Genomic DNA, 15,599 nt, shown 5'->3' with positions numbered 1-15,599 from the left:
TGACTCTCTCTTCGTCACGTTCAACAGAAGGTGACGGTGGCGGCTTCCATACAACCAACCGCGGCAGAGGCGATGCTTGTCTACAGTGACGGAAGACGACGGCGGTGGTTCTCACACTTCAAACAGGCGGTGACGGTTGCGGAGGACCGTAGGAGGATTGTCCGGCGGTGTGCGGAGGCGGTGGCGCGTGACGGGGATCGGCGAGGTGAGTAATGGCTTGGCATATGGCGCATCGGATGGACGTGGCTCCAGGTGGTAGCTGTAATGGCGTGTGGCAATTGGAGCAGTTGACCAGCATCATCATGGTTGGTTAGGGTTTTGCTGATTGTTGTTAATAATTTGGGAGACGATGATCAAGGGATGGGATGGGTTGATTGATAGAGTTTGAGGGTGCTTAAAAAGAAACGAATCGATCATCTCAGATATATCCGAAAGTTTGAATTTGAAGAAGCCAACTTGATGATAAATGGAAATTTAAAATAATGCACATGTGGTTAGCCTTGAGTTTGAACCCATCCATTATTCTTAGTATTATTATTTATTATTATTATTATTATTATTATCATATATATATATATATATATATATATATATTTATCATCCAATATCAAAGTTCGGGTTATTATAATTATACTCCCCTAAAAAAAAATTTCGTCCTCGAAATTGTAAGACGGTGACACATACTTTCGGATATCACGAAAACGAAACAAACTTAAAACAGAATTCATATGAAATCAAAACCATCCAAACTGAAATAGCTGACTCGTTGCCATGATGATATTGAACGAAACTATGGGTAACCTAAAACTTGTATCGGATAATACTAGTTCTTATAAACGGAAATCAAAAATTTCATTTGAACACAGAATTACATATAACATAGTGGATAACTAATAACTAAAATAAAATAAATAAATTTTGATGAGCTAAAGCATATGACTAAATTGTGTAACTAATAACCAAAACGAAAGACAGATAACTGAAACATGTGACTTATAAGTGGAAATAAAAAGTGATAACTAATGGAATACTAAAAAAAATCAAGACTTAAAACGTAAATTTTCAAAAACATATTTTGAATATTAACATGCATTTCTACACTGATATAAAAATAAATAAATATATAATAAAAGACACGTAACATTAGCAGATAATGGCGAAAACTTAAGACAATGTCGTATCTAAATATTAGAGGAACATTAAGCTGCAAAATGGATTTTAGTAGCACACATACATACCTTACATTTGTTAATACTTGTTGCTTTTGAATTTATACTTGTAAGATAAATATGTTACTTTACAAAAATCATTATGTTACTGAAACAATTTTATGAAGTTTAAAAATAAATTATCCAACTCAACTGTATATATTTTCTTATATCCATTACTAATATTTATTATTTTAAATATGCGGATATTACAATTTAAGTTTTTGAACTAAATATACATTCTCAATTATGTTTAAAAAAAAAAAAGAATACACATTCTTAACATGCATTATGGTAATTAATGCATTGTGATGTGATAAATTCAATATTAATCGGAGTCTTGAGAATTATCGAACAACAATACATAAGGTCATTGTGTTACTTTACTCTAAACTATCCTATAAAAATTAGGGATACATGCATCGATGTATTATACTTCGGGTTATTTGGGTCCACCCGAACTTGGGTATTTCAACCAAAATACCAACCCGAATATCTTATCTCAGATTCGGGTTAGAAGCTTAATCGGTTCGATTGAATTCGGGCCGGGTTATTCAAGTCTCGGGTCGCTTCGATTCGGGTTCGGTTAGGAAACACACCCCTAATGGTGATGTGATGAGAGAAAAAAGATGGGAATGGATGGTGAAAGTGGACAGTGGGTGAATTGAAGAAAAAAGAGGAAGGAGAAGGTTTTAGAGAGAGTGTATTTTTTTTAATTTGTTTATTCTTTTTTGTTATTAAGTAAACATGTGAAATTACAAAACTACTCTCATCTGACTTGCACATGATCATATTTAATAAAAAATTTTAACTGGATTAGGGCCAAAAAAACTAATGTGAAAGGGAATTAAAACATGAAGTATGTTTTTGCCATTTTTATTGTTAAAGAACGCGTATTAAAAAAACATTCAAACATAAATGACTAGTTTTACTATTCTATATATATATTGAACTTGACCAACTACACTAAAGAAAATATTTCCATTGCATAAAAATAAGGGAACAAAACAAAAATAGTGAATTCACTAAAATTTAAAAGCGAATATTTTCAAGGAACAAAAGGGGAAAATGTTAAAAATAAAAAACGCGCGTTGTCACTTTAAACGGGGACCCAAAGACGTAACGAACCTGACAAAACCACCAATTGGATAAATATAATATATAACCAAATCTCCAGCTTAAATAAACAAACAAACTCACTCACTCGTGGCCATAAACCACCACCGGCAAACGTCACCTACTTCCGGCAACTGCATTAATGATACCTCTGTACTAACCTACGCATCAACCGTTGTTATCCTACGCACCACTTCATGAGGACCAATCGGACCGTGAAAATCATTCCGTTTCAGCACTCGTACGGTGACGCAGACACCACGGCGTCATCGTCGTTGCTGTGGAGATGGCGGGAGAAGCTTGAGCGGATGAACTGGATTGAGGTGCTTATCCCTTGCTCAAGGTGGATTCGGACATACAATTGGCGTGAGTATCTGCAGCCGGATGTAGTCTCCGGCGTTACCGTCGGAATTATGCTCGTTCCGCAGGTACAATTGAGATATTGAATTATTATTATTATTATTATTGATATTTGTTAGATAGAGTCCAAAGAGTTTCAGAAGCTGCCTAAATTTGTAGCGTGTTTGACTTGACTACTATGCGTATAATATTTGTTTCCTGCAATTTGTTTGGCTAGATATTATTAGTTACCTAACTGTACTTGATAGCTTGCTTTGGACTATAGTATTACCACTCTTGTCATCTACAATTTTCAATTTCACTAAATTTGGTAGTGGTATGCACCGTGCACGGTTCGGTTTAGCCTCAGTTAATCTAGTTTAATAACGAATCGGTTTTTAGTTAATTCGGTTAGGTTGTCGCGTTGTCGGTTTTTGTTACAAATACATGAAAATGAAGCTATAAAACATGAAATGATTATATAATAGCTATAAATATATGAAGGTATGAATTGTTTGGTTCGGTTAACCGAGGGTACACAGAAAAACCGATGACCGAATTTTGGTTAACTTCAGTTCGGTTTTGTTGGTTTTCGGTTAAGGGTTCGACTATTGTTCACCCCTGAAATTTAGTATAGATTAGAATATTAGATGGATCTGGACTTGAAACTCGTCTTGTTACATTTCAAAATCAAAGTATAACTTAGTTTTGTCGGTTTTTGTTATAATACATGAAATGAAATGGAGGTATAAAGTCTGGAAATATATGAAAATATGAATGATTCGGTTCGGTTCGGTTAATTTAGGTTAACCGAGGGTACACAGGAAAGCGATAACCAAAAAGGTTAATTTCGGGTCATGTTACATTCCAGAAATCAAAGTATAACTCGGTTAATTTGTCAGTTTTCGGTATAATTAATAATACATGAAATGGAAGTATAAAAGCTAGAAATATATATAAATATGAATGATTCTGTTCGGTTCAGTTCGATTAATTCTGGTTGACCGAGTTACACAGGAAAACTGATAACCGAAAAGGTTAATTTCGGTTCGGTTTTGTTTGGTTTTCAGTTTGCTTTTCGGTTAACGGTTCGACTATTTTTTACCGCTAGAATTTAGTATAGGTTAGAGTATTAGATGAATCTGGACTTGAAACTAGTCCTGTTACATTTCAGAAATTAAAGTAAACATATATTATATAGCACTGAATGAATTAATTTTGGGGATTTAATGACTATGGATCCTTTGCAATGATTAGTGATGGATTTTCTTTTTCTATAGATTTTTTGGTCTCACACTGAACATATTATATTTCTATATTTGTTTCTATGTGGCAGTCTATGTCATATGCAAAGCTAGCTGGACTTCAACCAATATATGGACTTTGTAAGTTGAATTTAGACTCTGTAACATTAATCTATTTAGTAAACTAACTGTTATATTTTGTTTGGTCTTTTTTACTGCAGATACTGGATTAGTGCCTATATTTGTGTATGCTGTATTCGGTTCATCACGCCAGCTTGCTGTTGGTCCAGTAGCATTGGTTTCTCTACTGGTCTCTAATGTTCTAGGCAATTTTGATTCATCTGGTGAATTGTATACAGAACTTGCCATATTATTGTCACTCATGGTCGGAATTCTAGAATGTACAATGGGTCTCTTAAGGTACTCTTAACTTCTATTTAATTAATGTATTTTATTTGAAATGGTTATTAATTATAGTATACATTGTAGGTTAGGATGGCTCATAAGATTTATTAGCCACTCTGTGATTTCTGGTTTTACAACTGCTTCAGCCATAGTTATTGCACTGTCTCAAGCAAAGTATTTCTTGGGATATAGTGTTGAAAGAAGCAGTGAAATAATTCCTCTTGTTAAGAGTATAATATCAGGTGCAGATAAGGTAAAACTGTAGTAATCAGAAGATATAGATGTTATTAATCTTTTAATACTTCCATAAATGTGACAACTGACAATGGTTTTTGTTTGTAGTTCTCATGGCCACCTTTTGTGATGGGGTCTACTATTCTTGCAATTATGTTGATCATGAAGCATTTGGTACGGTATTTCGGTTTCTTCCAAATAAATTAAACTCATGTCCTTTTTGAGCTCATTAAAAGTTTTAATGGTTCAATTTACAGGTTCCAAATAAAATAAACTCATGTCCTTTTTGAGATCATTAAAAATTTTAATGGTTCGATTTACAGGGTAAAACAAGAAAGAGTTTGCGGTTTTTGAGAGCGGCTGGGCCCCTCACTGCAGTTGTTCTGGGCACAGCTTTTGTGAAAATATTTCATCCATCTTCCATTTCTTTGGTGAGAATACTGAAACAAAACTTATTCTGCAGTAGTAGCACCAAATTCCAAATAATATAATTCTGTAAGCATTATAATTCAGGTGGGAAATATACCACAAGGACTTCCCTCGTTTTCCATCCCTAAAGAATTTAGGCATGTGAAGTCTTTAATCCCTACCACATTTCTAATTACTGGAGTGGCTATACTGGTAAGAACATACTTCTATCATAACCTAGAAAGTTGATGGTTTTCATAAGGGTTAAATTCATGAAAAGCTCACTAACTTTACAGACATAAACATATAAGTATATAACCGAACTTACAAAAACTTAATTTAAGTTAACGAGTCAAAATGATGACCATGTTGGCCTTTCCTTTCGCATAACGAAAACTAGTTTATATTAGGCGTTTGCCTTGAACCAAAAATGTTAAAACTTTAATGTTTTTATAGGCATAAAATAAGTGCGATTACCCAAAACTGAAACCAGATCACAGCTTACATTTTAACACAATTAGCGGTTTACATACTATTAAATATTAGTTGTCCATTCACTTCACGTATGCAATCAGGAATCTGTTGGAATAGCCAAAGCTCTGGCCGCAAAAAATGGGTATGAATTGGATTCAAATCAAGAGGTATCTCACATCATATTTTATTTTTGGGTGTTACATTGTCATATAATAATATAGAGGCTAACACATTGATTGCTTTCTACCAGTTATTTGGCCTTGGAGTAGCCAATATATTTGGTTCCTTTTTCTCAGCATATCCTGCAACCGGTGAGATTTCTTTGTTTCTTTCAATGAATGCATATATACACACACATACATATATATAATTATTAAATATGCTGGTTAGGTTCCTTCTCAAGGTCAGCTGTAAATCATGAAAGTGGAGCAAAAACTGGTTTATCAGGAATCATCATGGGCATTATTATATGTTCTGCTCTGTTATTCATGACACCATTGTTTGAACACATACCTCAGGTTTATCCATATTTTGAATTTAATTCTCTTAAAACCAGTGTTATCCGTTTAAACCATTTTCTACAACCCGTTTAATAAGCCAGTCGTGCTCGGGTTGACTTGTTCAGCCCATTTTAACCCATTGTTTACAACCCACCAACCTGATTAACATGTTTACAGCTTGATTACTACATGTCAACCTGTTTGACACATTTAGATAAACAAGTTAAAGGGTTGTGTACGCGTTAACACTAAACTAGTTGGATTTTATCATCTTTTCAGTGTGCTCTGGCTGCTATTGTAATCTCTGCTGTAATTGGCCTGGTGAGTAGATTACTCTTTCTCTCCCCAGAAATTCAGAATCTTTACATCATACAGCTCTATCTCTAAAAAGAGATTTTACATCCCATGATTAAATACTTTTTAAAAACCTTCAATAATTACTATTTAACTATGTAACCTTGTAACTCGTTACAGGTTGACTATGAAGAAGCAATTTTTTTATGGCGTGTAGATAAAAAAGATTTCTTTCTTTGGGCCATCACTGCTGCAACAACATTGTTCTTTGGTATAGAGATCGGTGTCCTCGTTGGGGTATGCATTTATTTATTTTTCACCTATATATATTATGTCCATATATTACACTTCGTAATTACTAGTTTGAGTTTCGGATTGTTAATTTACAGGTCGGGTTTTCGCTAGCTTTTGTCATCCACGAGTCAGCAAATCCACACATTGGTGAGCAATTTTATTTGTACAAAATATAAATCACTATTTAATTATTTATTATATTTACAAATCGTTTGTGTTTTAGCCGTCTTGGGGCGTCTACCTGGCACTACTGTGTACAGAAACACCCAACAGTATCCAGAAGCATATACATACAATGGCATTGTTGTTGTTCGTATAGATGCACCTATCTATTTTGCAAATACAAGTTTTATAAAAGACAGGTAAATGAATACTATAGCGTGCTTTGTTGCTTTCTGTTAAAATGGTGGTTTTTAAAATTATTTCTGTATGTGTTTCAGGCTGCGAGAGTATGAAATTGCGGTTGACCAATGCTCCAGTAGACGTGGACCAGAAGTTGGACGGATATCCTTTGTAATTCTAGAGATGGCACGTACGTACTCGTCATGTCAACCTTTATATCAATCCTTAATACATAATAATCTAGTTAAATGTCGTTTTCAGCTGTAACTTACGTCGACTCCAGTGCCGTTCAAGCTTTAAAAGAGTTATACCAAGAGTACAAATCAAGAAACATCCAGGTACATTAACTTTATAGCATAACCGTGTTCACCAAAAAGTTATTCGTTTTGACGCAGTATGTAACACAGATAGCGATTGCTAATCCAAACCGAGACATTTTTGTAACGCTATCGAAATCTGGATTCATTGATCTGGTTGGTAAAGAATGGTGCTTTGTAAGAGTGCATGATGCTGTTCAAGTTTGTCTACAATACGTTCAGACGTCGATCCCTTCCCCTAAAACTCCACAAATATCTCTTCATAACAGCACGAGCTTTTCAGAAAGACTGAACGAAAGACTGAACCGTAAAGAGGAGTTATCGGCATCTGAGATGGAAGCGGGTGAACGAGAACGGCTAATATCCACCGATGCAGACCCGATCACGCAGCCATTGTTGGGAAGAAAATATCATAAATGATGTCGTTTTGTAGATAATTTTGTATGTTGTTACTGTTTCATAAACCCCCATGCCCCTAATAATGTTTTCAGGAATTAGGGTTTAATGTAAAATACTGTTTAGATACTTTGTATGTATGTAATGAAATCTTGTTGTGCAAGTGGAGAGCCTAAACGCTTAAACTTTAACTAGACGTTCAACACAAACCGGGTTGGGATGGAGCCGAACCCTGTTTTGAATTCAAACCGAACCCGATTTGAGACCGGTCAGATTAAACCCTGGTGGGACCCAAACCGAACCATAGGGTTGAAATTGGTTTGTAAGCCTACACTTTGAAACGGGTCAAACTCAAACCTTTCCCCCTCAAAAAACGGCTTCAACCTGAATCGATTTGGATAAAAGCCCATTTGATAATCTTTGACCCAACCCAAACTGGTTTCGGGCCCGATCCTAATTTGTACATCTCTACTTAAAGCTTACATCATAACTCCCTTAAATCTTCATACACTTAGATTATGATCCTTCGAATGGAACCCTCCACGACAAAATCATCGTTTGACTCTTCAAAAGTAGCAGCAAAGGGGTCACCAAAGAAATGGAACTTACTTTTGCGGCTAACTGAAAGAGCTAAGCTAGCCACGCTTGGCTCGGTTCGCCGTAGCTTTCTAGCTAGACTCGTTTCAAACTTTGTATAAAATTCCCCAACTTGGCTTGTCGAAAAATCTAAGCTCCCCTAGTTATCTCTTTGCCAATTATTTAGTTATTTTTATCTTAATTATATAGTTATTTTATTATGTAATATATATTTAAATAAATAATAGGATCGTTTAAGCAGGATATGAAATAAGGGCTCAGGCTCGTTTATTAATTATTACAAATAGAAATTTTGTAGAATAACCTAATCTCTAATCCATGTCTAAACAAAACTTTTATGTAATTCCAGACTGTGTTTACAAGTTGGTGAATATGAAAGGACCTAAGTTTAGGAGTGCAATTTAGTTGGGGCCAGGGGTGGCCCCATCCCCCTACGATTTTTGCTCGGTGGTGTAAATTTTTTTTATCCTTTTTCTGCCGCAAATTTTTACACATGTAAAGTGGGAATTTAGGGACACCCGTAAGCCCCCATTCACAATTCGTGATTAATTTTTCGCTATATTTAATGAATCCCCTCCTGTTCATATCTAATCTACCACCTAAGTATAATTCCTTAAACCTGTTTGCACAAATCCATATCTATGTATATTCTTTGCATATTAAACTTTAAACTTGCACAAATCCATCTCCACACTAACAAGTAACAAGACTTACCTTCCAACGATAAGTACCGTTTCAAGTTTATGCAACGGTAAAACATTATTGCACGACATAATTATTGATTATATCGTTATACATGAGTCAAGAACATAGAACCCTAATCGTATTATTTCAATCAATAACTTAATTAAACATCAAAATAAAACAAGACTTACTTGTAGGAACGTACTCCTTGATGAAGATGATGATAATGAAATCATAGTAATTCCCGTTAAGATGCCTTTGAGTGATGGAGAATTGGGAGAGTATTCTCAATGGTGTTCTTTTGAGTTTTATATTACTAATGATCCATGATAATAATCAATAATGATGATCGGTTATAGAACGTATGTATTCTCTCCATTAAAAGGCATCTAAAGGGAAATCATAAACCCATTTAACTTATGACAATTACTTCCATCAAGTAAATGTATGTGGACATGTACTTATAGTTATGTCATCTTGATAAACAAAATGATCATGATGACCACATATTAATTTGGGTTATTTCTAACAATAGCATATGACATGTATATATGATAACGCGAGTTTCTAAAACTACAGTTTGGAACAACTTCATGCATTATTAACCTTTGGCGCCCATCCAGCGACCACGTATTCTTCTTTAGCAGGTTTCGTTTTCTCAAATGACTCCCTAGAGAAGAGTGACTGTATGCACATCATCATAAGTTAGAAACACATAAAGTAATGTCTATGCATATATAGTCATAGTCACTGTTAGCCACAAGAGATGGTGTTTGGATGTGCTTTTGTTATTAAAAGTTACGACGATCAAACATGTTTGACAAATTATAATTAGATAATCAGAATCAATTTTGTCACATTTGCCACTAAACTGGTTATCTAGCCCATGAATAATAAGATAACCCAAGCACCCCTTAATTGGATAAACATCCAGAATTAGGCATACCTTGATATAGTTATGCACATAAGTCAGACTTCCAGGAATGGTCCACTTCTTAAAATGACCAACAGCAACCTCAAGATGGTACAGCTTTGGCGCCAAACTCAAATCAACGGCTGTGATCTTTTCTCCATTAACATAAGGCCCCTGATACATTAACAGATTATTAACTTATAAACAAATTATCATCATTTCACCATATATACAAAAACACACCACTTTGTACCAACAAAAAAAAATATATATACTCATCTTGTTCACTAAGCGGACCGTCAGTCCGTTAAATCCTTTTGACGTGATTGGAGTTCATCAAATCAAAAGAATTAGAATATGAAATAAAAAAAACTTGTTTTGACTCATTTACTAGAAACATTATGAATGAATTCGTTTTGATTTGAGCTCAATTCCCTTAATTCTCCAACCAAACATGTTCAAGTACAAATTTTAATTCCAATACTTTTGAATTCCAATGATTCAGTGTTTAACTCGCTAGGGGTTATCGTCCCACCGACTAGCGATTAATGTGGATTAATCGACCTGAAATTTTTATGTGTAATCATTCAAAATAAGTATAATTTTTCAAATACTTCAACAAGTTTACCGAGTAGCGACTAGTTGCCAACTAATTCTGAATTTTACAACACTGAATGATCCAAACACCACCTAAGAGTAGAAACATACATTGTTCTTGAGGTGTTCTTCGAGTGCATTGAGTTCATCAAGCAAAGCTTGTTCAGTCCCATCATTCTCATCCTTGCTTTTCAAGAATCCCACAAACTTTGGGAAAATCTTTGACCCTCTACAATTTCCCAATTTCAAAAGTTAATGCCAACAATATAAAATATTATTTATTATATTAAATCTATTCATGATCATGCATAATTAAGATATGGCATACACAGAAGCTAGTTCAGGTGGAGTAACAAGAGAAGGTTCTAGAAACTTCTCTTCAATCAGACCCACAATAACATCAGAATCAGGAACCCATTTATCATCAAACTTAATCAAAGGTACTTTCACATCTGGGCTCACTTCAAGAAACACACAAACAAACAAACACAAAAGTTGTCATAAACAAGTACGGTTGCAAAAGTCGCTAAGTGTTGCAAAGTTGGTCAACTGGGAATTGCGATTACTCGGCCTAGTCGGGGACTACTCAGGAGTAATCAGGCTAGGTGGGGAGTACCCTGGGATTACTAGTTGTCAAGTACTCGGCGCCTAGACCAATTTTTACAATACTCTAAAAAACACAAAAAGCTAGTGAGTAAATTTAAGATCATCAAACAAAGATGATCACCATTCTGGTTTGCTATCCAGATTAATGAGATGGGCTTTGTAAGGAACTTTCTTTTCTTCCAAAGTCAAAGTAACCCTTTGGCAATATGGACCTAAAATAATAATAATAATAATAATAATAATAATAATAATATATATAAATTAATTAATAAAACATCAAAAATTTAAGGTGATAGAATCTTGATGAAAATGAGAGATTAATAATATTACAGTCTCCAAGTTCATCGGGGCACCAGTAGCTGCTTTGACACAGATCTCAATTGCCATTAAACCTGAATTTTTTTAGTTTGTTGAGAATGAGAGAGACAATGTTTTCATAGTAATAGTGACGAGACAGTGTCTGAATTTAGACGGATTTTGGAGTGTATACGTTTAATGTTTTTAGACACACATGGCATCTACCCGCATATAAAGAATTAATGATTATTAGGATATAAAGTATATAAAAATTATTAAAGGGCTATATGAAAAAGAAGTGTTTCAAGAAGTAACGTTCGAGACCAAGACTATTAGGGTGTCCATAATGGTAGTGAAAAACGTTACATGGCACTGACTCACTGTTACGTAGATTAAAAACGTTTTATAAATTAATCGCTATGTTACTGACATTGTTGCATACTTAGGTTAAAAACGTCTTATAAAACTATGCGTAGTAATTACATCCATTTAAAATAGTTGATATAAATAAATCAATTAATTTAAAAAGTGGGGAGATGTGTTGTGATAGAGATTAAAACAATTAAATTAATTAAAGAAAATGTTATGACCTTTTTTCTTTTGCGGCCGATGTTGGACCTAAAAATGTCACAACCTATTTTGCTTGAAAACGCAGAGGTGCATAGTAGTGTTTGGGGCGTTTTTGAAAAAAAAAATAACAATAAAAAGGGTAAATGCTCCATTACGAACAGAGGCAGGATCACATGATGGGGTTCTGGCTCACTGGAACATCTAGAAACCAAAAAGTTTCGAAATTTTAATAAAACGAACATATAAATAAAACTCGAAGGGAACCTGTTAATAAAAGATTGGTCTCGGGTTTGAATTTAATCAGTGACGCTTTACCTTTTGTTTTATTTGTTTTTTTTTTTGTTTTACATACAAACTTCAAACATATAACTTAACACTTAGCAGCGTTGCTGCCCACAAAGTAAAATAACACGTCATAAAGTGGCGAACTAACATGGAGGCAACCATCGCCCCACATTCACAACTTCACGACAATAGTTACTTCGGCGGACATCGCTCATCTCCAGAGCTCTACCAAACCACCTCTGTTTCACTCCATCGTTGCCACAAACCTAAAATTTCCATTAAGGTACCACTCGGCATTTGCAATTTCTCAACTAAGAATATTGGGTTAGTTTTTATTTGCTTAATTTTTTTTACTGTTTTTACAATTATTCAGAGCTTCTTTATAATGAAGTGAAATCAATCTTGAATGGTGTACATAATTCCTAATTTATTTGCGCCATCTTTGATGACATTTTGGTTTTTTTTTGTGGGTGGTTGATCCACCGTTATTGATCTTCGTCGAGTTCATTTGTAGGTCACAGGAGTTGATACCTCATATTCCAGCCCACTGTTCTTTGCTATGAATATGCGATTATGTTAAATGGTCCATCGAGATTTTTGACCCTATTTCTGATCAAACAATATTGATAATGTAAAAAAGGTTAAGTCAATAACTACAATTAATTGGTCGCCAATCAATAGCTTCTTTGATAGCCCATCGGTCGTGGACTTCTCCTTGGTTCTTGCCTGCTAAATCTCGATAGACAACATCAGATGATCAATGGTTCAGGGTTTTGATGAGTTATTGGATCTTGACTATGTTACCAATTCAAGCTCTGGATTAGTACTTTGATTGATTGGCAAAACACCTAAACTATTATTGCATTAGATATTTCTCAAAACTCAATACTATATGATAAACCCAACATGATTTATGATTTGTATAGACTAAACCTTAAACCTTAAAGATGTTTGTATCTAACTAGGATTCCTAAACAGTAGCTAAATTATTAATTAAAATAAAGGTAACATTCTAAACCAAAATACATTTGAGCTAACAATTTGCTTTTCAATCCAAGGCTAATTACAAAATTAGCAACAATATAAACTAGATTATTTTTTAAAAAATTGGTTTTTATTGGTCCAAACTATCACATTTTGATCGCGGATGTTGTTTTTCTCCTCAATATATGGACTTTATTTGTGTGACCAAAATGACATGCTTATCAATGATCACATGGTCTATCTACACATACATATTGACCAATAAATACGACCAAAATGACCAAAATAAAAGACTAGGCATATTGACCAAATCAACATCACAATATTCTATATGAGACTGACTATATATCAGATTGACCAAATGAACAGTTTGATTGGTCAAAATGATCATAATGCCCATATTAGATTAACTTAAGAAAATGACTAAACTAATTGACCAAATGAACATAAGAACCTACTGAATATAGATACAAGTTTGGCTTCACAAGTTTGACCAAATTGTAACATCTCGGATTTTTTGTATTTGTATTCGTTTATGTTTAAACTGACTCGGAATGTAATTCATATCTTTCAAATTATTTAAATTTTGTATTTATTAGTATTTAACTTGGTTAAACTTAATTTATATTTTCTTAACTTTCAAATTCGTCAAACTGTGCTTAAAAACCCATAAAATTGCTTAAAACTTCAAAAGAATCAAGAAAAGACACTTTATGAAGCATAGGGACCAAATGTGCCAAGTTTGAAAACTCCTTCCCCCTTGACCACGCCACTCCGTGCGGCCAAGAAGAGCAGGGTTGGTCGCGTGGCGCGGCCAGCCCCCTGTATCAACTTATTTCATTTTTAATTTTTGGATTCGCTTAAATACGTAAACGTTGCCATTCTTGAATCAAATCTCGTGAATTATGCTTCAAGATATCTCTATTACTGATAAAATAAGTTTACATTCCTTGTTCCGTCAATATAAACCATTTTGGTTGATTTATTTGCTTTTAATTCTTCATTAAAGCTTATTCGGCTACCTAAAACGAGTCAATTAACCAAGGAAACGTTTTAGTATTAAATATATTGAGTTAATTGATCTAAAACTTCATCTTCCTCTGCATTCCTTCTACCTCTATCGAATTTCCATCCTCCATTGGAGTTTCAATTGATTTTCTTCTTCAAGAACAAGCTACCAATTTGACTTTCACGCGCTCTCAACCTTTAATCTCTCATCTTACTTATTCTAGCTAGGGGTGAGCAACTTAACCGCCATAACCGTTTAACCGATCCATAACCAACATACCGAACCGATTTTAACCAATAACCGACATAACTGGTGGATCGGTTTAATAAATTTTTAAAAACCGTCAAATACTGGTCGGTTTTGGTTAAAGATAATTCCAAAACCGTCATAACCGAACCGACCCATTTATTTAACCAACAATTTGTTTAGGATTAACTTCCACGAAGCATGTTGTTGGATTATATCATTTTGATGTTTTTGGTGCAACATTTGTTATCAAATTAAGTTGAATTTTATTGTTGGGTATATAATGTCATTTTTTTGAATATTTGGTATTACCATTAACGATTATATACTTTGGTATATCATGCCAAGTCGTTTTTTGTAATAATTGGTACCAAACTTTTAAGCCCAATTATATTTTTTTGGTTACGGTTAACCGACCCATAACCGACTCACTATAACCTACAAAACGATAAACAATAACCGCCATAACGGGTCGGTTATGGTTATGGGTTTAGCTCAAAACCACCGCAAACCACCCATGCACACCCCTAATTCTAGCTATATATGGGTCATGGATCAAAACCATTTTGTCAATTGGGTTATATCATAACATGGATTTTATTCCTTATTGAATTAAGTGTCATTTCATACCTAGGGTTTGACCAATTACGCAACTTTAATATAATTTTTAAATTTCAATGATAATCAGCACCTGACGTTTCCAAAATCATGCTATATTTTAGTATTTTTTTTGTTAACCCCGTTTGTTGTTTTCATTAAGCTAGGGATAAAATAATAATCTTTTTATATCTCATTTACTTGATTATGTGGTCAAAAATAAATGAGCCGAACTACTTTTTTAACAAACCTAAAAGAACCGAACTATTTTTTTTAACAAAAGTAAACGACCTGAACCTATTTTTTAACAAAATAAACGAACCGAAATACTTTTTTTTAACAAAAATAAGCGAACCAAACCACTTTTTTTAACAAAAATAAATTAAGCCAACCACTTTTTTTAGCAAATATAAACGAACCGAACCACTTTGACGTTACGATGATATATGAGAGGAATGGAGAAAAACTCGTGATTGGTGTGTGGGGGAGGGGGGGGGGGGTTGTTTATAATATAGTTCAAAAAAGAGTCATCTCATTTCCTTACTTCTTTGTTCTTTCTAATTCATTCACTTCAAGAATAAACTAACCAAACTACTGTGTTAAAAAAATGGTTCGGTTTGTTTATTTTTGCTAAAAAAAGTAG

General features: G+C 34.1%; 1 protein-coding gene and 1 pseudogene across 2 annotated transcripts; one reads left to right on the top strand and one right to left on the bottom strand.

Moving 5' to 3' along the window:
- Window positions 1–2,521: 2,521 nt before the first annotated feature.
- Window positions 2,522–7,690, top strand: LOC143560701 (sulfate transporter 4.1, chloroplastic-like). The gene is made up of 17 exons (XM_077048944.1): window positions 2,522–2,752; window positions 4,000–4,048; window positions 4,129–4,327; window positions 4,397–4,565; window positions 4,655–4,720; window positions 4,870–4,977; window positions 5,060–5,167; window positions 5,530–5,595; window positions 5,679–5,739; window positions 5,819–5,946; window positions 6,208–6,249; window positions 6,403–6,519; window positions 6,612–6,663; window positions 6,740–6,878; window positions 6,957–7,048; window positions 7,120–7,196; window positions 7,266–7,690. The coding sequence occupies exons 1-17, from the start codon at window positions 2,522–2,524 to the stop codon at window positions 7,593–7,595; spliced, it is 2,034 nt and encodes a 677-aa protein (XP_076905059.1). The 3' UTR covers window positions 7,596–7,690.
- Window positions 7,691–9,383: 1,693 nt separating this feature from the next.
- Window positions 9,384–11,355, bottom strand: LOC143560700 (glutathione S-transferase DHAR2-like; annotated as a pseudogene). The gene is made up of 6 exons (XR_013140172.1): window positions 11,299–11,355; window positions 11,090–11,180; window positions 10,691–10,834; window positions 10,474–10,591; window positions 9,799–9,939; window positions 9,384–9,536 (listed from the first exon to the last, which is right to left on the bottom strand). The product of XR_013140172.1 is annotated as a glutathione S-transferase DHAR2-like (transcript).
- Between the last annotated feature and the right edge of the window lie 4,244 nt (window positions 11,356–15,599).

This window comes from Bidens hawaiensis, unplaced genomic scaffold, assembly GCF_021521415.1.
Source record: "Bidens hawaiensis isolate Kalapana, Puna unplaced genomic scaffold, B.hawaiensis_p1.1 tig00020430_1, whole genome shotgun sequence".
In the NCBI taxonomy this organism is placed as follows: Eukaryota; Viridiplantae; Streptophyta; class Magnoliopsida; order Asterales; family Asteraceae; genus Bidens; species Bidens hawaiensis.
The sequence above is the reverse complement of the archived record's forward strand: the minus strand, read 5'-3'. Positions and strand labels throughout refer to the sequence as shown.